This window comes from Gadus macrocephalus, chromosome 9 (genome assembly GCF_031168955.1).
Source record: "Gadus macrocephalus chromosome 9, ASM3116895v1".
Classification (NCBI taxonomy): Eukaryota; Metazoa; Chordata; class Actinopteri; order Gadiformes; family Gadidae; genus Gadus; species Gadus macrocephalus.
The window spans coordinates 1,770,647-1,795,768 of NC_082390.1; the positions used below are offsets into that span (position 1 = coordinate 1,770,647).

Consider the following 25,122-nt stretch of genomic DNA (forward strand, 5'->3'; position numbering starts at 1 on the left):
ATGTCAGAGTGGTGCGACACACGACAAATCGCCGCGGGAACCCTGCTATTAATTAGGATTACCCCACTTTTGTGTATAATAATAATAATAATGGATTGAATTTATATAGCGCTTTTCTATACACTCAAAGACGCTTTACCTCACTAACCACCACCAGTGTGTAGCCCCCACTGGGGTGACGCACGGCAGCCAATCTGCGCCAGAACGCTCACCACACACCAGCTTGAGGTGGAGAGTGAGGGAATTAATGAATAAGCCAATTATACAGGAGGACGATTAGGGGGCTTGAATGAGATTGAATGAGCCTGGTCGGGCCAGGACACCGGGGAAACCCCTACTCTTTGCGTTGAGTGCCCTGGGATCTTTTATGACCTCAGTGAGTCAGGACCTCGGTTTTACGTCTCCTCCGAAGGACGGCGCCTTCCACAGCACAGTGTCCCCGTCACTGCACCGGGGCGTCGGGATTGATGAGTGAAGGGGCCAGAGGGAAGAGTGCCACCTACTGGCCACCACCCGACACCACTTACAGCACCTGGTATTCCCAGGCGGTCTCCCATCCAAGTACCAACCAGGCCCGACCCTGCTCAGATGAGATCGGACGTGACCATGGTGGTAAGGCTGTATGTGTTTGTGTGACAGTACCTGCAGTGCACGACAGTGGGGGAGTTGGCAGAGTACTGGTCCATGTGCTCTCTGACCAGGTGTCTGAAGTTGATGAGCAGTTCAGTGCTCTCTGGAACGCCGTGATCCGGCCAGGCCGTGAAGTGGAAGTGCCGCACAGAGCGAGTCTCAGCCGTTTTAACCTGCCAGGGTAAATCAACCACACACACACACACACACACACACACACACACACACACACACACACACACACACACACACACAAAGACAAATACAGATGCATGCAGAGACACATGCAGAGTCAGAAACACATATATACAGAGACAGCCTAGATACATACAAACGTATACAGTTATTGTTTTCATGAATTTAGTCACAACACGGATCAGATTAGCAAGTACGTTGTTAGAGCGAATTATGATGAGGAATTAGTATTCCCCACCCGTTGAGATAGGTTTCATCTTACATTTTTTATGTCAAATTCCCTGATAGTCCAGTCTTCAAGCGTAATTTCCGATGTCATTGTCACAGTGTTGTTCCCAAAGTGCTTGGAGTCCTCAGGCCAGTATTTCTCACATTTCACCTATGAGGAGAATCGGCAGAAAGGACCATTGTTACACGTGTGTGTGTGTGTGTGTGTGTGTGTATGCGTGTGTGTGTGTATGTGTTGTGTTGTGTGTGTGTATGTGTGCATGTATGTATGTTTGTATGTATATGTGTGTGTGTGTACTGACCCTTCCCTGCTAGTTACATTGTGCGTGTGTGTGTGTGTGTGTGTGTGTGTGTGTGCGTGCGTGCGTGCATGCGTGTGTACTGACCCTTCCCGGCTCGTTACAGCATGTGTGTGTGCGTGTGCGCGTGCGTGCGTGCACTGACCCTTCCCGGCTCGTTACAGCATGTGCGTGTGCGTGTGCGTGTGCGTGCGCGCACTGACCCGTCCCTGCTCGTTACAGCGCGTCAGCATGACCAGCGTCTGGATGTTCTTCTCCCAGACCATCCTCCAGAACTCGTTGACGGTGCCGGGCAGTGGGCCCTGCGCTCCGATGTACTCCTTCTTGGAGTTGTAACCCTGTTTGTGGTTTTCCAAATAAACATGGCTTAAAACGCATCATCATATTTCACCCTCTGTTTGTTACAAGGTGACCAGAAGACGAACTGCAAGGGTTCAGCTACTCTTTAACATGCCTTATGTTTTCAGCAGCAGTCTTAACATTACGAGTGGCCCGTGTGATGATGGAGAGAGTTAAAAGAAAAGAAGTAGGCATGGAGATGGTTTAGAAGAGAGTGAGTACGCACCGGCATGTAGCTAGCGTTGATGTAGTCGTCAAACTGAGTCCCCTGAATAGAGAGTTTCACCCTAGACGAGTCGTCTAAGAGGAATGAATGAATTGATAGAAATGAGAATCAGAAATAGATCTGTCGTATAAAGGTCGTTCTTTCAAGTGTTTATATTAGGTATATTACTCTGTCATTCTGCAAAATGTTCATTGTTTCCCAACAGTTATGATGATTGTTATATCGAGATGATCATTATTTGGAGTCTCGTTTATGTCCGAGGGGTAAATTAACAAAGTATGATGAGGTATTAGAAGACGTGAGGTGGCGATCCCAGTTTGACATGACGAAATATTACTTCTGGCCCAGAAGTCGGGTCCAGACTTCAAGTTAGTTTTGGCAGCAGAGCATTGGGTTCAACCTACAGGGCAGTACGTTGTTGTAGCGGTTCTTGGTCTTGTTTTCCAGTGCCAAAGCACTATTCCTCGACTGGGCGGTGCCTACAGGCTTCAGGTCCTTGGAGTCAGACAGAAACATACACACATGTATACTCACAAGTGCCAACGCTGTGGTTTCATATATGATATGCACATATGTTCTATTTATGCTTGTTTAGCAGGGTAAACGAAGCCTAGGCCTTAAGTGTGCTTGGTTCATGCTTGTAGGTAAAATGCTAAATGCGTTGCCATGACGGCAGTAGTTCACGCAGCCACAATAAGATTGTGTTTTTTTACATGAATAACATTCAGTTATTTAAAGCCTGGTGACTTACATCAAACTCCTCGGCGAAGCCACAGTTAGAGTCTGCCTTCTGCTTTCTGTAATAGGCCTCGTAGTCCACCACGTGCACAGAGATGTTTCTGTTCAGGACCAGAGATCAGACAACACCCTTCATTTCACTGCTGCCCCTGCGCTCATGGCCCATGTAGAGGACTTCACTCATTCAAATACAAATGGCTCTCCTGATTGTGTTTTTGGCATATGTAGGAGGAATGGTTGGTACTCACACTTTCTGCCTACTGTTGGGGAAGAAGAAAGGGCCATGAATGATTGATATTGAAATACATACGATTATAGTTGGATAAAGGAAGATAAAAGAGGAAAACCTCACCTAATTGAATTGATCTGGATGTCCGAACATTCTTTCCTATTCATTCTATTAAAAGCAGAGCAGTCAAAGATTAGAATTGTTTAGTCTCGGGGTCTCGTTTATGTAATCGATTCTTTAAGGGAATAGTGAACATACTTCTTCCAATAGATGATGAAGCCAATGATGATGATGAAGAGGACACAAAAGACTCCCAGGGAGGCCCCAACCGCCGTGCCGATGACGACTTTAGAGATGAAGGAGACCAAAGGACAAAGGGTTTCACACGGTTTCACTGCGTTTCTGGCTCAGTACATGGGATGGATAAAGGCTGCGGTGGCTGGGATAAGACAAACCTGGGTCCAGAAGTGTTTGAATAACAGGATAGAAGGGAGTTATTGTGACAAGAGAGTACTTGGAATCCACAAAATTACTGCCGGTCGACTCATTCAGCCGGGTAAATAACACGATAGCGTACCTGCGGTAAAACCAGAATCATTAACTTATTCATCAGGCTCAGCTCGGTAAGGTGAAATGTAAAAAAGGTTTATATTTATTCTTGAGATAGAGATATATGTTGTACAAGCTATTATACCAAGAATTTCCCCCTAAGAAGGGATGAATAAAGGATAACAAAACAAAAAACTAATTATAACTAGGATACCTAAACTCCTAGTTAATATATCCATACCGATATTTGTGATTGGCTCTCAGTGCACCATTGGTATATCCTCTCCAAGTTTCACCGGTCCCAATTTCCACAGGCAGATTTGGGCTGACTTCTCTTTTAAATCTTGAGCGATCTCCACTCTCAACTTTTCTCACTCTCGCCAGGTATGTGGTTGTTTTGCCTGCACTCCAGTTTGCATAGGTTTGGTTCAAGAACTGTTTGAGTTCAGATGAATCCATGTCTAAAGAGGAGTAGTCAAATAAAATACACCTTATGAATATACACTTTAATATAGCAATTGTGCTTGGCACTTGTTTCTATGAACATATTTACTGTGTCGATAGCGATATATCATTGTTTGTCTATTTTTTTCTGCCAAATATACTTATTGTATAAATATTGGTATATATATATATATATATATATATATATAGTGTCTGCTAAATGCCCTCAATGTGAATGTTATGCCATTGGATCTCAAACGTTTTATTTTCCGGTCTGGAGAAATAAAGTGGGCCTTTCCACTTTATTTAGCTAGTTTCCAATAGCTTCTTTTGGCCGTGCCCCTTGTTTCTGCCCCTATGTGGTTCCTATGTGTCCACCCCCTAACCATATCAATCTGATTGCGCCGCACAACCAGTTTACCCGGAAGACGTAATGGCATTTACGACTTTGTAGTTAACATTGAACTACACATCTGATCTACTATACATCATCAATCGGTATAACGTCTGACATTAAAGTTCAGTGCACTAGCCTGTGCATACCATAAACAATATAAGATGATAGGTCAAAACCCACCGTTGAGGCTGTCGGTCAGGAGCACCCCGTAATATCTTATTGGTCCGTTGGTGGCGTCGAGCATCTGGGGCTGAATGTTTACGGTAAACCTGTCATGGGCATTCACAGTCGCTTGCACTAATGATTTATAGTTCGAGGGGATGAAAGGGTCTTGAAAAAAAAGAGAAAATATTACATACCATTGATTAACAAGCCAAGATTAAATATTTGTGCACCTATCATTCAACTCAATAGTTTAAAAGAGGCTCTTGGCAAGTAGCTGCAATTTGTATCAAATGTTGTGGCATCTGGAGATATTAGTGAGTGAAATGCTCTGTAAAAAAGACGCTCTCTCCCGCTCCAAATAGTAATGCCAATAAAACATATAACTAAAGGTGCAGATCCTACCTGTGATGCCAGTGGTGCAGCTTCGAGATTCGAGTTCGCTGGGGCTTCCACAGCTCAGTGTCTGCATGGTCACCTGGTATTTTGTGTAGTGCGTCAAGTTGCTGATCGTGTATTCACAGTCAGGGCTGCAACTTCCAGGGACGGTTATGATGGTAATTGGCTTATTGTCGTTTTGCCGATGCCCTATTCCAAAGTCAGAGCTCCTGCCTTTTGGTCGGCTCCAAACCAAGAGGATTTGGGCAATTTTTTCATTCGGACTTGAACATGTGAGGTTTTGCACGGAGCTGGCCTCTACAACACCAGAACAGAGATGGAGATGAATGAGTACTTGTGTGTCCTTTCCTGTGGATCCTAAAGAGGGAAGCTCAGCGCGACACAAGCAACTCTAAGGACGGCATCATTAACACTGAATATTATGCTAAATTTACCGTAAAACCATGACTCACCCACTTAGTTTATTTGGTGTATTATCATTTACTTACCCACTATTGAATATATGCATAAACTGACAGACAGTATTCAATTACCCTGTTTTTTGAGTATGAAACAATCATTATCTTTTTGAAAAGGGCAAAAGAGGCTGAATGGGTGAAATATTACTTGGTTTGAGTGTTCTGACTGTGACTGACATTAACTGCATATTGTATAAATAAGTTTAGGTTTCAGAATAATGAAATCATAAGTATCACTTATGCTTGAAACAAACACAAAATACAGACTTTAATCGACATACTTGTGCATTTGGAATGATCCACGGAATCAGATCGAGTGCCATCCGAAGTCACTGTGGTCACACTGTAATTGTAGGGGCTGCCAGGAACCAGCGGATACACGTTTAGGTTCTCCTGCTGTGTTGCATTTTCCATTGGTTCCATTGGTTCACCAGACCATGTTACCAAGTAGCTATAGCTTGCTTTGTAACCGTCAGGCCTGGCCCATGTAAGCTGGGTTGCCTCTTCTTCTGTGCTGATGTTGAGGGATTGGACTTTCTCTGGTTCTAATCAATTCAGAAAAAAACAGCCATATCACTTGCCAATTTTGAGTGTGCTTGATATCATGTCATTGTGTGCATGGATTGAAATCCTTACTTGTGGTATTGGAGATTGAAATACTGCAGCTTTGAAGGCGCAATGGCCCCTCTGTAGCTACGGAAAAGTTGTAGGGTGTTCCGGAGTTCAAGTGTGAAAATGTATAATTGGGGCTATTGGTGAAATTCGATTTGGCTTGGTTGGATTGGACATAAGTCACCACATAGAGCCAAGAGTCTGCTTTGAACTGGGCGTGCTGCCATCGAATCACAATGGAGCTGGTGCTTTTTGTCAAGAATTCAATCTTCTCTGGTGGGTTCGGAACTGGACGAAAAAAATAAGTTGCATCGAAGCTGATTTAAAGTAATCATGACATTGAATAAATGAAGACACAAACAACACATGCATGCATCTGCAAAGCCATCAAGTATTCTCACTTACAAGTGGCATTGGTGATCACCCTGGAGGTGGTGTTGAACGGGCCACTGCTGGTAATCACCATGGCCGAATACTCTCGCCCGGGACAGAGGTTGTCAAACAGGTGGGATAAGGGCTCAGGGGGGGACAGCCTCCTACTTTCGGTTTGGTCACTGCTGTTCAGGTAGACATAATAGTGCTCCACATTCCCTGCAGGAGCTGCCCACGACACCAGGATGGTGTCGTTGAGGCCCTGGTTGAGGACACGGTTGGACACGGTGGGGTGGACCTGCTCTGGTTCTGTGTGAGGCGGAGGCAGCACAGAGAGAGATCACACCAAGATTGGGTAAAACTGGATAAAAACGTTCAGTCATATGCCATTAAGCATATGCCAGAAAGCAGGCCTCAATGTAGTTAACTAATCACTAACAACACATTCCTTTATAAGCCTTAATTAATGATGAACTTATCATTAACAAAAAATAATACACATTTGTAGATGATTATTAGGTGCACCTTTAAGGGGATCAGGTGTGATGTTGATTAGCAAATGCAAGCCATGTCAAAACCGAACCTCTGGGATATCCCTAGTGGGAGTGTCAGCCCAAATGTATGATGGACAGATCAGCATAACCACTTGTCCAGTGGACAGGCTGGTAGGCGAATGTATCCAATAGTACTTATTGATCATCTACAAATCCATATTGCCGTTTTGTTAATGAGGAGTAAAGGCTAATAAAATACTTATGACAGGGGTCCCATCTCATTTGGTAAACAGCCACGTTAGGCATGAGACGTATCATGGGACATAAACTAGCCTTCCTGGCTAACTTTGACACATTTACTGAAATGTTGTAATGTGTTTCCAATTCATCCCTGTCAAACAAACCAATATGAATATATAATAAACAATATAATATAACAACATAACAATATAATAAACCCAAATAAAATTTGGTTTCCTTGAAAATGTGTCTGCAATATGTATATATTTTCGTAAACAAAAGAACCGAATGGGAATAGGTACATTTGGCAATGTAAAAAGGAGCTGGACGGCACCTACTGGTGTATTGATGAGTGCACCTGGCTTCCCCTTCGAAGCCTGCCTCAGAGATGGTCAGAACGCAAAACTGGCATTGGGTTCCTGGCGAAAGCTCTGCCATCTCTGCCTGTTCATTTACAACCGTAACATTACGGGAGGCGCAGCCACTCGCTTCGATCCTGTATTTGTTGGCGTCCCGATACTGCCGTGGCTTCTCCCAGCTCAGGCCAATGGCGGTTGTGTTCTGGGTGGTAGCATTTATGGCGCCCACAGCATGGGGCTCTGCAGACACAAGGACACAATGTTTGAAGGTGCGCTAATGACGTCCCATTTGAATTCCCCATCCATCCTTTTTCTACATAAACGTGACATATTATCAGTGTACACAAATGTCCTGAAAATTACATATGACGCAGAAAAAAAGAAAAAAGCTTTGCGTTACGAACTATACAGTATCGATTTAGACATGGAGGAACATACGTGTATGGCAGGGCGTTGTTCCGGGGTAAAGAGTCTGGGTGCCGTCCCCTGTTTGCGTGGTAACAGTGCAAGTATAGTTGCCCCCGGACACAAGACCGGAGAAATTGTGCGGGCTTTCGAAAGCTGTGTCAGTAGTAGAGTTGGAGACGTGCACCAAGTAGGAGTAGCCAGATTGGAGGCCTTGCTGAGACCACGTCAAGACCAAAGAACTGGGAGCAATTCCAGTCTGTCTTAAATCACTTACAGGATACGGTCCTGCAAACATTTAAAAATGTTAAAGAATGTAAAGTAGATATAGTCTGATATGCTTTGTTTGGATGACAATGGATGGTGTTCCTTAATAGTCAACATAAGTTAAAGAAATATTGTTATACGTGTGCACGATACATTTATTTATTTATCTGCTCTGAATAATACATACGCATGCAATATTGCGCCTGATTGGAGCTCCATATTGATGGAGTTGTCCTTCATTCATCTGTATCATTTGATTAAAAGTTAAAGTAATGATCAATTGTACTCTTTAAATCTCACTCTGACTCTGCAACGACTTGTTTGCAGGTTCACTTACTGGTAGAATTTGATGTCGACACCATTTCGCTCTGTAAGCCTAGTGGGCCAACTGTAACCACGGTGATGTTATACAGTGTCCCTGACTCGAGGTCCTCCAGAAGAAACCAGCTGTTTTCCGTGGACTTGGTACGGTTCAGATAGGACACCGAGAAGTTGTATTGACCAGGCTTCTCGTCTGTAGGTGAAGACCAACTCACGTTGATGGAGTGAGTAGTCTGGGACTCTACTGTCAAAGGACCAGGAGGGTTTGGAACTGTACAAAACGAGATATAAAGAAGAAAACAAAAATATAATCCATGTTTTCAGAAATGCGTTGCGGGACAACCTCCGAACGGAACCTCACACGAGGGGGTTCATTGAAAATAAATCCAGGTAGGCCTATGACAAAATGCGAAGGGAAAAACGAATGAATCATGTTGATTGTACGTTTACTCGAATACACCTATTTAGACTCCCAGTTTATTGACTTAAGAGTTCACAGGATTACAATAGGAAGCTAAAAGGGAACACATATATATATATATTAGATACACACGTATAAAGTCAGTTCAGACATGAAACCTTAAGCATATGAAAATATTGCCAAAACTTTAGGTCCTTCAATTGTGGTAGCACAACTGAGACTTAATAGCTAATATCAAATATGGAATAAATGAACTCACAAGTTGCATTGTCAGTGGCCAAGCACTCAGAGCCCGGTCCGCTTATTGCGCATACACTGATATGGTACAGTGTCCCTGGATTCAGCTTCTCAAACAAGACGTAAAGCGTTGTGTTGCTTAGACGGGACTTTCCTTTGTCCATCTGGCCAGCTCCGGTCAGCTCCACAGAGTAATAATCCACCTGGCCACTTGCAGCTTTCCAGGTTACAGACATATTTGTAGTAGTTCCCAAGGCTACAATATTAGACACTGTACCCGGATCTGTTATAATGAAGTAAGAACAATAAATATGGCAAATTAAGAGGGTGAATGTAAGCAAAATAACAAACAAATGTATCAACATATATATATGTACTTATATGAGCACCATCATATTATTATCATAAAAACGCAGATAAAAAAAATAAAAATACAAAAACATGTAAAAACTGTTTCTAGAATGATGGTAAACAAGACAATAATAATCACACCTGCTACCTCCAAAACAAACACCATGACAATTGTTCCAGGAGAGCAAGTTGAGGCACACACTATGCAGATGGCATGAAACTTGTTCAAGAAGAGGTTGGAGGACAGGCTCAACTGTCTAATGGCGTTTGGTGAGGTCTATGCAGATGCCCATAGTTGGTTGGCCATTAGCTAAATATCTTGCAAGAGACCTAATGTGGTGCATTATCCACATAATAAAGAAAAAGCAAGCTTCAGGGACATACTTGTGTGACTAAAGGTGGTTTCTGTATGGATACGACTTTTTGTACAACCATTAACACCTGAATGGTGTAGTTTACTCCAGGAGTCACACTAGTGACTGTGTAGTTCTCGGGGAAGATTGTTAGTTGGAGATCAAAATCCCCATCTCTGAGGACAGTGACTTGATAGGAGTAGTCTGACTTATGGTCATCCTGCCTGAGCCAGGTCAAACGGACAGCAGTGGTGTTCACATAAGGAAACGTAAGGTCGGTTACTGCTTTAGGTATTGAAACAGGGTTCGACTTAGATCAGGAGGTAAAGCGGGTTGACATGTAACCGGGAAGTTGCTAGTTTGATCACAAGTCGCTTTGGATAAAGGCATCAGCTAAATGCCCTAAACGTAAATTTAAACAGATAAGAGCTCAATTCGATACATTAAGATGTATGCAAAAAAAGATTATATGGTCAATATGACTGTGGAAATATGCTAGGCTGAGGAAATAATGATTTAGGGTTTCCACAGCAAATACTATTACGACTTACTCAATGGCTAACGATCCTGAACCAACCTCACATTTATTTGTCTTAAGGTAAATGGTTTTCACCTGTGTCAGTGATTATGTCCTCCTGTGTTCAATGCATTACACTCTTTTAGTTCCTGCCCCTCTTTCTATTTATTTTTATTTTTCTGTCTGCATGATTCCATGTGATAAAGCTTTGTTTTGCACTTATCCCGAGTCTGATCTCTGCATTCGGTTCACCTCCATGTGCGAGCAATCGAAAATGACAGAATCTGGGACATCCTTTACATGATAAAGATAAAGGAAGCTTCAGAGACATACTTGTGTAAAAGGTGACGCTCTCCTCCGTGGATTTGACTCCTTGTACAACCGTCGCCACCTGAGAGGTGTAGTTTACTCCAGGAGTCAGCCCGGTGACGGTGTAGCTCTCGGTGGTGGTGTTCAATTGTTGTATTTTGTTGTCTTTTTCAAGAACAGTGACTTGATAGGAGTAGTCGGGTTTATGGTCATCCTGCCTGAGCCAGGTCAAACGGACAGCAGTGGTGTTCACATCAGCAGCAGTAAGGTCGGTGACTGCTTTAGGCACTGCAAAGGAAGCCATGAAACTAGATCAGAGTTACATTGGATTTAAAATGTTTCACATTGTTTACTAAATTACATTAAGTTGAATGCAAAAAAGGTAAAACGGTGAATACAGTGGTAGGCATCCATGCTAAAGTTGACTAAAAAGAGGAATAAAAATTCCTCTTTTGGAAATTGATCTTAATGCCTTAATTAAACAAATTAGGAAAAATCCAACCTATAAGGACACCAATTTTCGGTTCTTTATGGTTCTTTCGAGCCTAATAGCTGTTAGTTAGCCTAATGATTTCTTAATGAAAATCAAACCAGCGAATAGGCTAACTGAAAATAGCAATGCCAATCTCTAGGTATGGTGAAGGGTATGTGGTGATGTGGGGCTATTTTAATTCTAAAGGCCTAGGTGACTTCATCAGGATGCATAGTATCCTGGATCAATGAAATAACTGGCGTTTAAATAAATAATCTGCCTGCCTTTATGGGAATTTAGCATAGCGGGTCTATACTTATGCACTCTGTATTTTAAGGGAGAACATCTATTAATTTACAATGCATTATTCATTCACAAAGAAAATTGGTGTCCTTATAGGTTGGATTCTACCTCATTTGTTTAATTAAGGCATTAAGATCAATTTCCAAACGATGATTTTTTATTCCTTTTTTTAGTGAGCTTTAGAACTGGGTGCCTGAACATTTGCCTACCACTGTATGACTGAAGCTATGCTAGGAAGGTGAGGTGATGCAGATTTAGGGTTTCCTCAGCAGATAGCATTCAGAAATACTCACTTGTGTAACCGAGTTTGTGTTCCACAGCAGATTCACGCCCTGGCACCCCCACTGTGACATTGAAGCAATACCCAGTTCCTGGTTGTAGACCAGTTACAATTAACATATTTATGTTGAACTGTTCAACTATGGTTGTTCCTGACATTTTGTAGTTTGTAGTTTGAATCTTGTATTCATAATACGGTTGTTGGTCATCCGGATTTTGCCAGATCAAATTGACAGCAGTGGTGTTCACATTAACAACGGTAAGGTCGGTGACTGCCCCAGGCACTGGAAGAGAAACCATGAAATAAGATTAGAGCTACATTTGCCAATTTTTTTTTTTTAATTTACATTGTTTATTCAAATACATTAAGATGAATGCAAAAATAAGGGACAGCACCGGGATGCAAGCGGTAGATGTCAATTGGAGAGCAGCAGAAAGAGTTTGCTAGTCTGGCTATTGCCAGACCAAGCTCAATCGTAGATTGAGTTTGGTCTGGGGAAGCTGCCTTCATTTACTTCAGCACAAAAGGCGTGATCAATGGGCCTAGTTCAACTGAAATGTATTTCTCTTCTGCAGAACCCTTCTGCAATGCAAACTCAAATCGCCGGCAGAATGGGCGTTGCTACCCAGTCTAGGAGTTGGCTGAACCTGCCCCACGCACACTGGCAGCGGGTTTCGGCCACGAGCCTACAGCCGCCCCCCCGCCCCCCCCCCCCCCCCCCCACCAAGATAAACGACTTCCAGCCTGTCCTTGCCAATCCTCACCACTTCCATTGGACTTCCCTCAATCGGCCGCGCTGTGCCCAGACATCGAGCACGCTTGTAGTCTGGGTTGGGGTCAAGGGGTCCCTAGCTGCCACTGCATTTTTTGTGGAACCAGAACGAACAGGCACCAAAGAAGATTGTTTTGCTGCCTGTTCCTTTAAAACAGACAGCACACGGGTGCGTCCAAGACTGCTTCAGCAGGTTCATTTTCGCTCCTGAAACCATGATCTTCGTTTTTCCCATGTTGACTCGCAGGCCCTTTTTCTCAATCCCCAACTGCCACTTCTGGCCCTTCACCAGCAGCTCCTCCAGAGAGTCAGCGATGGCCACCATGTCGTCCGCGTACAGCAGCTCCCATGGACAGCCAGTGAGAAACTCCAGAGATAGCACCTCAGCCCAATGATGAAGAGCAGGGGGCTTAGGACAGAACCCTGGTGCACCCCTACTCCCACTCCAAATCCATCACTGTAACCTCCTCGACTCGCACTCTGCTCCTCACGCCGGAGTACATTGACTGTACCACTCGCAACAGCCACTTGTCGATCCCCAGCTTGCGCAATGCCCATCAGATGATGTAGAGGTGCTTGATGGACGCCAGGTGGTTCTCCTGTAGCTGGCGGACAAAGAAGATCGAATTGAATAGACTCATGATGTAACTCTCTTGCCAGTCAGAGGGGATCTTGCCTTCAGAGATGATAGCCTCGATCAGGTCGCAAACACGGGCTGCGCCTGCTTCCCCTGCCGGCTTCAGCATTTCGGCGACGACACTGGACGGTCCAGCTGCTCTGCTGAGGCTCTTCCTTGAGATTGTCTTAGTGATCATCTCTGGAGTGATTGGCTCACTCGGGCCCTCGTCTGGTGTCTCCTCTGTTAGGTATTCTGGGCTCCACGAGAATTCGGCGTTGTGCAGGTGCTCATCGTGCTCCTTCCATGCCACTTTCTTGGTCTCCTCATCGAGCGACTATTCGCCGGCATCGTTCTTCACTGGTTTCTCCCCCGAGACTTCTCAGTTGTCCCGCCGTATTTAGTTGGCTAGGCGGAAGATGTCTGCTGACTTGGGGTCAATGTTCTCAAGGGCACCCTTCTGGGCATCGCTTATGGCGCTGTAGACTACATGGTTGGAGATACTCTTAGCTGCAATGTAGGATGCCCGGCTTCCCTCCAGCTTTCCGAGTCTTGAAGCATCTGCAGTTTTCATAGACAGCTCTCTGCACGAGGTCGATCCATCACCGTATCTGCTTCCTCCACTGGTGCTTCGAAGAGACGCCACACACCACACGCTCTGTTGACTGCAGCAGATTGCCCTTCAGTGAGGACCAGAGTGCAGCCGCTGACTTTGGCCGTGCCTCAACGTCTCATGTTCTAGCTATGAAGGCCTCGAAGAATTCTGTCCAGTCTATGCTGCGATGCACATCCCTCTCCTAGGATGACCTTCACGTTAGACACCTGCTTCCTTGGCGAGCGCCGGTACGGGACATAGTCGATCTGTGTCTCGGCGGCTCCAGATTGATATGTTACCAGGTGTCTGTGCTTCTTCTTGAACCAGGAGTTTCCCACTGCTTTTGGGCTCACCTCCCTGCACATGCAGTGACAATGACAGAATGTGGGACATAGTCTACATGAGATAGATAAAATAAGCTTTAGGGACATACCTGTGTAACTACTGGTGGTCTCCTCTGTGGATTTGACTCCTTGTACAACCGTTGACACCCGAAAGATGTAGTTTACTCCAGGAGTCAGACTGATGACGGTGTAGTTCTCGGTGGTGGTGTTCAATTGTTGTATTTGGGTGACGTTTTCAAGAACAGTGACTTGATAGGAGTAGCCTGTCTTATGGTCATCCTGCCTGAGCCAGGTCAAACTGACAGCAGTGGTGTTCACATCAGCTACCTTAAGGTCGGTGACTGCTTTAGGCACTGCAAAGGAATCCATCAAATAAGAGTTGAGCTACATTTGATTTGAAATGAGTTGTTTCACATTGTTTACTAAATTACATTGAGATGAATGCAAAAATAAAGGACACAGTAAATATGACTGGGAATATGCTTAGGTGAGGTAACTATGATGTTGGGGGTCCTCAGCAATTATTATTCTGACACGCTGGCATTTTTACATGGCCAAGCCGGTTCGGTTGCGGCTTGGCACACCCGGCAATTTCACTGTCTTGCCTGTATAAAACAGAGGGGGTAAAATCCCCCTTCTTCATGGAGCCGGCTTTCTTGGTTCACTGGAGAAGGTGGGGCTATGCACATAGAGTAGACCTCTTTAGAAAAATCTGCATACTCCCCCATTTTTTCATGATTGAAGACACTCGCATACATCAGAATGCAGGCTCTAAACGCGATTAACTATTTATAAGTGCAAAAACGCCAACATATTCTTTATTTTGATGACCACTTGTTTTTTGTCCTGACAAAAGCCTCCTAAGGAAAGTTCCTCTGTGTCTTTCTCGTAGATAACACCATCTTTCAACGTCTTCGTTAAATGTGACTGCATCACCTTCTCTCCCATGGTTGTCAGTATCTCGCAGATTTCATCGTATCTCCAGTTAGAACAACTCATGTTGATATCGCTGCATTATCTCTGTTGTAGAGACAACACAGCAACACCTCTACCCAAGTCCCACCCCTGGAACTGCAAAGCAGTCTGATCGCATTTATATCAAAATGAAACCCCCAATATGTGTAGGGTCCGGGAGGGCAAATTGGGGTGCGAAATCAGGCCGGTATATTACCTCGATCAGTGTAAACACACGGACCATCCCGGGAAAAAGACGGGCTTCAGACGGGCATATTGGCAGTGTAGAAACATTTTATGACTAAGGATCTGGACCCTGACCTACACAACATGATTTTTACGTTGTCATTAGTGTGATGGGGTTTAAAATAAGTTTGGCCTTTCCTGTAATATTTTTGTTTAAATATCAACCTGTTTCATAGACGGTTTGTGGCACACGAACAGCCACGATTACAAGCTAAACTGACGGCAAAATGTAAGCAGAAGCGCTATAATTATGAATGGTAAAAAAAACACTGCGACCGTGGCTCAAAACTGAGCTATTTGGGAGAAGTGCGGACAGGACGAGAATATTTCCGGCAGAACTGTAAAATCTGTGGCAGTGAAGCGAGCACAGGTGGTATGTGGGGTTGTTCTTGGAAATTAATCCATAAAATAACGTGATGATATAACATATATATCAAAAAAAATTATCTATCTATATATATATTTTATTTTTTTCCTAATGTATATATTTTGTTATACATTGGTAGTCAAGGCGGGGCCCTATTGTTGTTAAGGCGGTCACATTAACCATACAGTGCTAGGGGAAACTGCACTAGTCTACATGATGAAGATAAAGGAAGCTTCAGGGACATACCTGTGTAACTACTGGTGCTCTCCTCTGTGGATTTGACTCCTTGTACAACCGTTGACACCTGAAAGGTGTAGTTTACTCCAGGAGTCAGACTGGTGACGGTGTAGTTCTCGGTGGTGGTGTTCAGTTGTTGTACTTGGGTGACGTTTTCAAGAACAGTGACTTGATAGGAGTAGCCTGTCTTATGGTCATCCTGCCTGAGCCAGGTCAAACTGACAGCAGTGGTGTTCACATCAGCTACCTTAAGGTCGGTGACTGCTTTAGGCACTGCAAAGGAATCCATCAAATAAGAGTTGAGCTACATTTTATTTGAAATTAGTTGTTTCACATTGTTTACTAAATTACATTGAGATGAATGCAAAAATAAAGGACACAGTAAATATGACTGGGGATATGCTAAGGTGAGGTAACTATGATGTTGGGGGTCCTCAGCAATTATTATTCTGACACGCTGGCATTTTTACATGGCCAAGCCGGTTCGGTCGCGGCATGGCACACCCGGCAATTTCACTGTCTTGCCTGTATAAAACAGAGGGGGTAAAATCCCCCTTCTTCACAGAGCCGCCTTTCTTGGTTCACTTGAGAAGGCGGGGCTATGCACAGAGAGTAGACCTCTTTAGAATAATTTGCATACTCCCCCATTTTTTCATGATTAAAGACACTCGCATACATCAGAATGTAGGCTCTAAACGCGATTAACTATTTATAAGTGCAAAAACGCCAACATATTCTTTATTTTGCTGACCACTTGTTTTTTGTCCTGACAAAAGCCTCCTAAAGAAAGTTCCTCTGCGGCTTTCTCGTAAATAACACCATCTTTCAACGTCTTCGTTTAATGCGACTGCATCACCTTTTCTCCCATGATTGTCAACAACTCGCGGATTTCACCGTATCTCCAGTTAGAACGACTCATGTTGATATCGCTGCATTATCTCTGTTGTAGAGACAACACAGCAACACCTCTACCCAAGTCCCGACATACCTGTGTAAAAATTATGTCGGGACTTGGGTCACCTTAACAGTACAGTGCTAGGGGAAACTGCACTAGTCTACATGATGAAGATAAAGGAAGCTTCAGGGACATACCTGTGTAACTACTGGTGCTCTCCTCTGTGGATTTGACTCCTTGTACAACTGTTGACACCTGAAAGGTGTAGTTTACTCCAGGAGTCAGACTGGTGACGGTGTAGTTCTCGGTGGTGGTGTTCAGTTGTTGTACTTGGGTGACGTTTTCAAGAACAGTGACTTGATAGGAGTAGCCTGTCTTATGGTCATCCTGCCTGAGCCAGGTCAAACTGACAGCAGAGGTGTTCACATCAGCAGCAGTAAGGTTGGTGACTGCTTTAGGCACTGCAAAGGAATCCATCAAACTAGATCAGAGCTACATTAGATTTAAAATGAGTTGTCGTTTTACATGGTTTACTTAAATAATATATTAAGATGAATGCAAAAAAGGTAAAATAGTCAATATGACTGGATATACTGTATGCTAGGAAGGTGAGGGGATGCAGATTCAGGGTTTCCTCAGCAGATAGCATTCAGAAATACTCACATGTGTAACCGAGTTTGTGTTCCACAGCAGATTCACGCCCTGGTACCACCACTGTGACATTGAAGCAATACCCAGTTCCTGGTTGTAGACCAGTTACAATTGCAGTAGTGCTGTTGGACTGTGTTGTTTCAACTATGGTTGCTACTAAAATGTCTGTAGTATGAATCTTGTATTCATAATACGGTTGTTGGTCCTCCGGATTGAACCAGCTCAAACGGACAGCAGTGGTGTTCACATTAGCAAAGGTGAGGTTGGTGACTGCTCCAGGCACTGGAAGAGAAACCATGAAATCAGATTAGAGCTACATTATATTTAAAAAAAATTATATTATTTACTAAAATACAATAAGATGAATGCAAAATAAGTGACAAGGCAAATATGACTGGGAATATGCTACGTAGAGGTATCAGACACAATGACTGTAAGGATCTGGGGTCTCATTTATAACCGTTGCGTACGCACAAAACGGGGCTGAAAGTGGCGCACGTGACCTTCCACGCCAAGGTTGTGATCTATAAAAAACTAACTTGACGGGAGAATGTGCGCAGCCCTAAGCAAACTCTGACCCATGCGTACGCATGGTTTGGGGGAAAAGGAGAATTGGCGAAACAGACGGTGTTTGTGGTGGTGAACTGAAGTCAGACAGAAGAAATGTAGAGTGAGAAGAACGATTATGTTTTATCATCGGCCTTCATAAATTTAATTTCAACCCGTATCATGCGTTAAATCTATGTAATAAAGATAATTTAAGTAAACTGCGTTATTTCTCAGTTATAACTCCAGAAACATCTCCTTAGAATCGAAATGAAAATTCAAAATCAAAATTCTCTATATTTAATCCCGTCACTCCATACTGTCAACTGACGGCGCAACTGCATGGAGTAAAGCATCTGTCCAACATGTGTCAATAACATAATATTTTTTGTGACACTGTAAACACATAATCAAATGTAAATTAAATCCCAAGTGTGGAAAACCAGGCCACATAGGCTACTCCTCATCACAATCGTTATATTTTTGTCCGTTCCTCTTGATGCTTTTCATGACAAAATCAGGCATTAAAAAGGGGTTATATTCAAGAACATTTTACGTGGGTGATTACAAACTGATTATCCAAGGTGTTCTCGGTCAGTCTTATTACCGTAACCCTATAAATACAGCGGTGAGCCCCGTGCGTAATGCTGCACCACGGCACTGCTGGCACTGCTGGAGGACCATGCAAATGGCAGGATTCGGAGGGAGAGGGTCTTCAGGGACCATAGCGATTTATTGGTACATAAAAATATGTACCTTTGTGTCAGACCAATTATTTTTTAATTCTGGGACTGTGCGAGTTCACTGCTGCAGCAACATGTTGCTACTCACTCTGCTTTTTGTTGTTAGTGATCCCAATCCTGTGACGGCCGAACGAAACTACTTTTCGGGCCTCATCCTCACCCACAAGTGTCTCCACTTCAACCTCCGTGAAATTTCGCTTTTTTGCTTTTCTCAGTCCTTTTGCCATTCTTTCCGACAAGACATAATACTTCCATCTGAGTCTGTTTTTATATGCAGATCGCAATTATTAGGTCGTTTGCATGGTTTTATAAGTCTGAATATTTTTTGGCTTTACTTGTCGTTAGTGTGATGGTCATCACCTGCGTTAATTGGTATATCTGTTCACCTGTGTTCCATGTATTTAGGTCAAGCAGTTCCTGCCGGTTTATGGTTCCTTATTTGTTGTAGGGTTTTTGTGTCAGTGTGATTTCATGTGGTAAAGCTTCCTTTCACTCCTACCCAGTCTGATCTCTGCATTTGGGTTCACCTTCTTTCACATGCCGTGACAATGACAGAATCTGGGACATAATCTACATCAGGAAGTTAAAAGAAGCTTCAGGGACATACCTGTGTAACTACTGGTGGTCTCCTCTGTGGATTTGACTCCTTGTACAACCGTTGACACCTGAAAGGTGTAGTTTACTCCAGGAGTCAGACTGGTGACGGTGTAGTTCTCGGTGGTGGTGTTCAGTTGTTGTACTTGGGTGACGTTTTCAAGAACAGTGACTTGATAGGAGTAGCCTGTCTTATGGTCATCCTGCCTCAGCCAGGTCAAACTGACAGCAGAGGTGTTCACATCAGCAGCAGTAAGGTTGGTGACTGCTTTAGGCACTGCAAAGGAATCCATCAAACTAGATCAGAGCTACATTGGATTTAAAATGAGTTGTCGTTTTACATGGTTTACTTAAATATATTAAGATGAATGCAAAAAAGGTAAAATAGTCAATATGACTGGATATACTGTATGCTAGGAAGGTGAAGGGATGCAGATTCAGGGTTTCCTCAGCAGATAGCATTCAGAAATACTCACATGTGTAACCGAGTTCATGTTCCACAGCAGATTCACGCCCTGGTACCACCACTGTGACATTGAAGCAATACCCAGTTCCTGGTTGTAGACCAGTTACAATTGCAGTAGTGCTGTTGGACTGTGTTGTTTCAACTATGGTTGCTACTAAAATGTCTGTAGTATGAATCTTGTATTCATAATACGGTTGTTGGTCCTCCGGATTGAACCAGCTCAAACGGACAGCAGTGGTGTTCACATTAGCAAAGGTGAGGTTGGTGACTGCTCCAGGCACTGGAAGAGAAACCATGAAATCAGATTAGAGCTACATTATATTTAAAAAAATGGATATTATTTACTAAAATACAATAAGATGAATGCAAAAATAAGTGACAAGGCAAATATTACTGGGAATATGCTGCGTAGAGGTATCAGACACAATGACTGTAAGGATCTGGGGTCTCATTTATAACCGTTGCGTACGCACAAAACGGGGCTGAAAGTGGCGCACGTGACCTTCCACGCCAAGGTTGTGATCTGTAAAAAACTAACTTGACGGGAGGATGTGCGCAGCCCTAAGCAAACTCTGACCCATGCGTACGCATGGTTTGGGGGAAAAGGAGAATTGGCGAAACAGACGGTGTGTGTGGTGGTGAACTGAAGTCAGACAGAAGAAATGTAGAGTGAGAAGAACGATTATGTTTTATCATCGGCCTTCATAAATTTAATTTCAACCCGTATCATGCGTTAAATCTATCAAAATAATTTAAGTCAACTGCGTTATTATTTCTCAGTTATAACTCCAGAAACATCTCCTTAGAATCGAAATCAAAATTCAAAATCAAAATTCTCTATATTTAATCCCGTCACTCCATACTGTCCACTGACGGCGCGACTGCATGGAGTAAAGCATCTGTCCAACATGTGTCAATAACATAATATTTTTTGTGACACTGTAAACACATAATCAAATGTAAATTAAATCCCAAGTGTGGAAAACCAAGCCACATACTCCTCATCACAATCGTTATATTTTTGTCCGTTCCTCTTGATGCTTTTCATGACAAAATCAGGCATTAAAAAGGGGTTATATTCAAGAACATTTTACGTGGGTGATTACAAACTGATTATCCAAGGTGTTCTCGTCAGTCTTATTACCGTAACCCTATAAATACAGCGGTGAGCCCCGTGCGTAATGCTGCACCACGGCACTGCTGGCACTGCTGGAGGACCATGCAAATGGCAGGATTCGGAGGGAGAGGGTCTTCAGGGACCATAGCGATTTATTGGTACATAAAAATATGTACCTTTGTGTCAGACCAATTATTTTTTAATTCTGGGACTGTGCGAGTTCACTGCTGCAGCAACATGTTGCCACTCACTCTGCTTTTTGTTGTTAGTGATCCCAATCCTGTGACGGCCGAACGAAACTACTTTTCGGGCCTCATCCTCACCCACAAGTGTCTCCACTTCAACCTCCGTGAAATTTCGCTTTTTTGCTTTTCTCAGTCCTTTTGCCATTCTTTCCGACAAGACATAATACTTCCATCTGAGTCTGTTTTTATATGCAGATCGCAATTATTAGGTCGTTTGCATTGACCATTTATGGTTAAAAGGGGCGTGTACAGGGCGGAACGTGAAGCTGATTCAGCTGCGCACACTTGTAGGCAGTCTGTGATTTATAAAGCAGATTGCTTAGAGGTGTGCGTTTGCATGGTTTTATAAGTCTGAATATTTTTTGGCTTTACTTGTCGTTAGTGTGATGGTCATCACCTGCGTTAATTGGTATATCTGTTCACCTGTGTTCCATGTATTTAGGTCAAGCAGTTCCTGCCGGTTTATGGTTCCTTATTTGTTGTAGGGTTTTTGTGTCAGTGTGATTTCATGTGGTAAAGCTTCCTTTCACTCCTACCCAGTCTGATCTCTGCATTTGGGTTCACCTTCTTTCACATGCCGTGACAATGACAGAATCTGGGACATAATCTACATCAGGAAGTTAAAAGAAGCTTCAGGGACATACCTGTGTAACTACTGGTGCTCTCCTCTGTGGATTTGACTCCTTGTACAACCGTTGACACCTGAAAGGTGTAGTTTACTCCAGGAGTCAGACTGGTGACGGTGTAGTTCTCGGTGGTGGTGTTCAGTTGTTGTACTTGGGTGACGTTTTCAAGAACAGTGACTTGATAGGAGTAGCCTGTCTTATGGTCATCCTGCCTGAGCCAGGTCAAACTGACAGCAGAGGTGTTCACATCAGCAGCAGTAAGGTTGGTGACTGCTTTAGGCACTGCAAAGGAATCCATCAAACTAGATCAGAGCTACATTGGATTTAAAATGAGTTGTCGTTTTACATGGTTTACTTAAATATATTAAGATGAATCCAAAAAAAAGTATTGTGATTCATTTACTGGGATTATGCTAGGAAGTTCATGCAGGAGTTTCCTCAGCAGATATCATTCATACACTCACTTGTGTAACCGAATTGTTCCACAGTATAGTCACAATCTGCTTCTACCAATGTGACATTGAAATGATATCTAGTTCCTGGTTGTAGACCAGTTACAACTGCCATAGTACTGTTGTCCAGTGTTTGTTCAACTATTGTTGCTCCTGACATGTTTGTAGTTTGAATCTCGTATTTATAATACGTTGGTAGGTCATCCGGATGGAGCCAGCTCAAATGGACAGCAGTGGTGTTCACATTAGCAAAGGTAATGTTTGGGATTCCAGGCACTGCAAAGGAAAACAATGAACATTGGTACGAGTGTGCTTTAAAGTTTATCCGGCATCGTTGAGCAATAATAATGAGACGAATGCAATCCAATTTATTTGCAAAAGCATGTTTGCATCCTGTCATCGATATATGATCAGCTCTAGGATATCTGCTAACAAGTAGTACAACTGCAATGGCAACATCGTCATGTAATGTGAGGATGTCATGTAATATCAAATGAGCAAGAGTGCACAGTGCACAAACGATTAATGCCTCTTCACTTTGATATTACTCCGCCATCGACCTATATGACATTAATAGGCAATGCAAGGCAACTTTATTTCTATATATTTATAATAGCCTAATTAATGCAAGTGAAATAAGCGGATGTAGTTGTACAATCGAAGCCTCTTGAATCCATCCTGATTTTCAAGTTTGTTCAATTATTCTCAACAGAATTTGAAGTTGTGATCAGGGACGGTCTCGTGGGATGCCTCACCGTTTGTGATGTTACATGTGCTGTTAGCAACGTCTGCTTGGGCGTTCTAGGGAAACAGAGAAAGAATGGAAAAAAGTGGATGATCGGGCTTGTACCAGTAGAGGGCAGCGTTAGGTTAAGATGTATCCTAATTTCTGTTTTGAGACAAATGCATACAGAATGTAGAAGCCGAGATAAAATCCAACAGCAACAAAAAACATGGTCGAATTTATATAATTAACACCTTAGAATACTAAATCAAATGTTTTTGTCATAGTCAGATGCAGTCTACTCAGCTAGATAGAGCAAACAACTAATAACTCACTGTTGTCATTATATGTGCCCCAATTCAGCAACTATGGCCTTATGATATATTCAGGCTTATGTACTCTACACTGTTGTCTTAGAATATTCCCTGCTTCTCCTCACCATACCATAGTCCTATAAACATCTCTCTCTCTCTCTCTCTCTCTCTCTCTCTCTCTCTCTCTCTCTCTCTCTCTCTCTCTCTCTCTCTCTCTCTCTCTCTCTCTCTCTCTCTCTCTCTCTCTCTCTCTCTCTCTCTCTTTCACTTTCTCTTTATTTCTTTCTTTCTTTCAGTCGGCTACTCCCACTCTCTTAAAGAGTGAGCAAGTGGCAATACAAGAAGAAAATGGTGTGTTTCAACTCAACAGTGTCCCTTGATGATCGAGCGATAGAGTGAGATCATTTTACATATTGTGACAAGCTGTCCTCCGCCACAGCCTGACAGTACCAGGAACGAGGAAGTGAACAGTGGGTGTTTGTAGTAACTTCCCCTGTTTCATGACCCACGCTTTCCAACCTCAGATACATGGTGAGGTGCAACTGCAAATTGTCCTAATTGCTGTTGTCTCACTTGTAAAACTCTGAAATTCCTTAGTTTTGTTTTTTAATAAAATGGGTGGATGATGAGTTCTTTAGCATCATTGATACCCTCTGATCTTCTGAGTGACACCACTCGCTGAAGGTGTCAATGGTGGAGGTGTCTGTCTGCCAACGACTCACAGCAGGCTGCTTCAACCACATGCCAACACATCACAAGAACGACCACACAAAAGGAAACACAGCAGCATTTCGGCAAGCTATGTCTGCAAATTCGTGTAGTAGTAGTTAGGAGTGGCAGTTTTTTGAGTAAAGCTCTTTTTCATCATGGCTATATTTTGGTAGCTTTGCTAACTTTAACAATAGGTCTGCTTAGCCTTGGGTATCCCTCAGGTCATGAGCTATGAGTGTACAGGCAGAGTGCAGGCAGGTAGCAAATGATATGATTGAACAGCCTTACTGCAGGCCTACGACATTGTTTTATCTTCGGAGCATTAGATTTATTTGTTCATGTCGGGATGGAAAGATAATTTCAACAAATAGGCCCAAAATTTCCAAAAAAATAAATGGCCTACCCAATGTGTATGTACACTTCCATAAAGTAATGCGTTTCCTGGTTTCACTGATGCACAAAAAGTCCCAGTTCACTGAAATGATTAGCTGTGACTCATCCGTTATCCACACTGTAGACTTGGGCTGACACACAGCCTTTCAAATTGTTTACTAGACAGCTAAATATTAACAAGGGATAGACCTGCCTGCGAAAAATGTTCCTTTTCTCTCCAGCAGTGACCAAAAGGAATGTTCATTTATTAACTTTCTTTGCGTTGCTAAAAGTCAGTAAAATGTCAAAGGTTAGGTTAGGTAATGATGTTCCTTCCTCTCACTTAATTCCGACTACAAATCCCAATAAAAACAAACAGTCAGGACCCTTTAAAGTAGAATGTGAGTCTGTGGCCCCACCTTTCCTTCTGTATTCATAACAAGCTCCCTGCCTTTCTTTCATTTGCTTCGACATCCACCCACTTCTTATGGTGCCTAGAGTCTGTCTTTTTGCACAGAATTGTTTAAAGTTATCCATAAGTATGATCTCTCATTTATATATATTCACATTCTAAAAAGGCTGTGGGGAATATCAGCATTTTTTGCCTATATTTAAATGAAGTCGGTTTTAATATTGTATAGGGCAGTGAAGCTAACTATGGCTAACTTATGCTCTACTCAGTTTGTTCTTTAGTTGCCAGTGTTTGCTAGTTAACAATCCAAGAAGGAATTAACTAATCAGGCCTGCAATTATTTTGAAACAAGCCAATGGCGAGCATATGAGAGTGACATTTGAAAGGCTGGGGAATGCTTAAGTAAACCCAAATCTACATTCGGAAAACTGTAGCGTGAGCAGAGACCGTGTTCCCTGTAAAATGTTTTGTTTTACACGAAAAAAAAGAAGGTAGAATGGTGAACAATTCAGAGAAT

At 43.0% G+C, this 25,122-nt stretch overlaps 1 protein-coding gene across 8 annotated transcripts in view; it reads right to left on the minus strand.

Moving 5' to 3' along the window:
* The window catches only part of ptprjb.1 (protein tyrosine phosphatase receptor type Jb, tandem duplicate 1), a 35,499-nt gene that overhangs the window by 1,936 nt on the left and 8,441 nt on the right, over positions 1-25,122 (minus strand). The window contains exons 2-32 of one of the 8 annotated variants that reach the window (XM_060060147.1): positions 22,828-22,873; positions 22,085-22,348; positions 21,639-21,902; positions 19,643-19,912; positions 19,180-19,443; positions 17,296-17,565; positions 16,830-17,093; positions 15,747-16,010; positions 14,023-14,286; positions 11,620-11,889; positions 10,576-10,839; positions 9,044-9,304; positions 8,380-8,634; positions 7,809-8,063; positions 7,350-7,610; positions 6,311-6,586; positions 5,930-6,193; positions 5,575-5,838; positions 4,842-5,132; positions 4,455-4,604; positions 3,675-3,894; positions 3,340-3,461; positions 3,143-3,230; positions 3,008-3,052; positions 2,904-2,915; positions 2,669-2,756; positions 2,322-2,412; positions 1,918-1,991; positions 1,556-1,690; positions 1,088-1,204; positions 643-803 (exon numbers count right to left, since the gene is read on the minus strand). In XM_060060147.1, the coding sequence (XP_059916130.1) occupies positions 643-803; positions 1,088-1,204; positions 1,556-1,690; positions 1,918-1,991; positions 2,322-2,412; positions 2,669-2,756; positions 2,904-2,915; positions 3,008-3,052; positions 3,143-3,230; positions 3,340-3,461; positions 3,675-3,894; positions 4,455-4,604; positions 4,842-5,132; positions 5,575-5,838; positions 5,930-6,193; positions 6,311-6,586; positions 7,350-7,610; positions 7,809-8,063; positions 8,380-8,634; positions 9,044-9,304; positions 10,576-10,839; positions 11,620-11,889; positions 14,023-14,286; positions 15,747-16,010; positions 16,830-17,093; positions 17,296-17,565; positions 19,180-19,443; positions 19,643-19,912; positions 21,639-21,902; positions 22,085-22,348; positions 22,828-22,873 (6,134 nt within the window). Of the gene's footprint in view, positions 1-642; positions 804-1,087; positions 1,205-1,555; positions 1,691-1,917; positions 1,992-2,321; positions 2,413-2,668; positions 2,757-2,903; positions 2,916-3,007; positions 3,053-3,142; positions 3,231-3,339; positions 3,462-3,674; positions 3,895-4,454; positions 4,605-4,841; positions 5,133-5,574; positions 5,839-5,929; positions 6,194-6,310; positions 6,587-7,349; positions 7,611-7,808; positions 8,064-8,379; positions 8,635-9,043; positions 9,305-10,575; positions 10,840-11,619; positions 11,890-14,022; positions 14,287-15,746; positions 16,011-16,829; positions 17,094-17,295; positions 17,566-19,179; positions 19,444-19,642; positions 19,913-21,000; positions 21,597-21,638; positions 21,903-22,084; positions 22,349-22,827; positions 22,874-25,122 lie in introns of those variants that run through there. The other 7 variants (XM_060060149.1, XM_060060150.1, XM_060060148.1 and 4 more) reach the window with 7 other exon arrangements.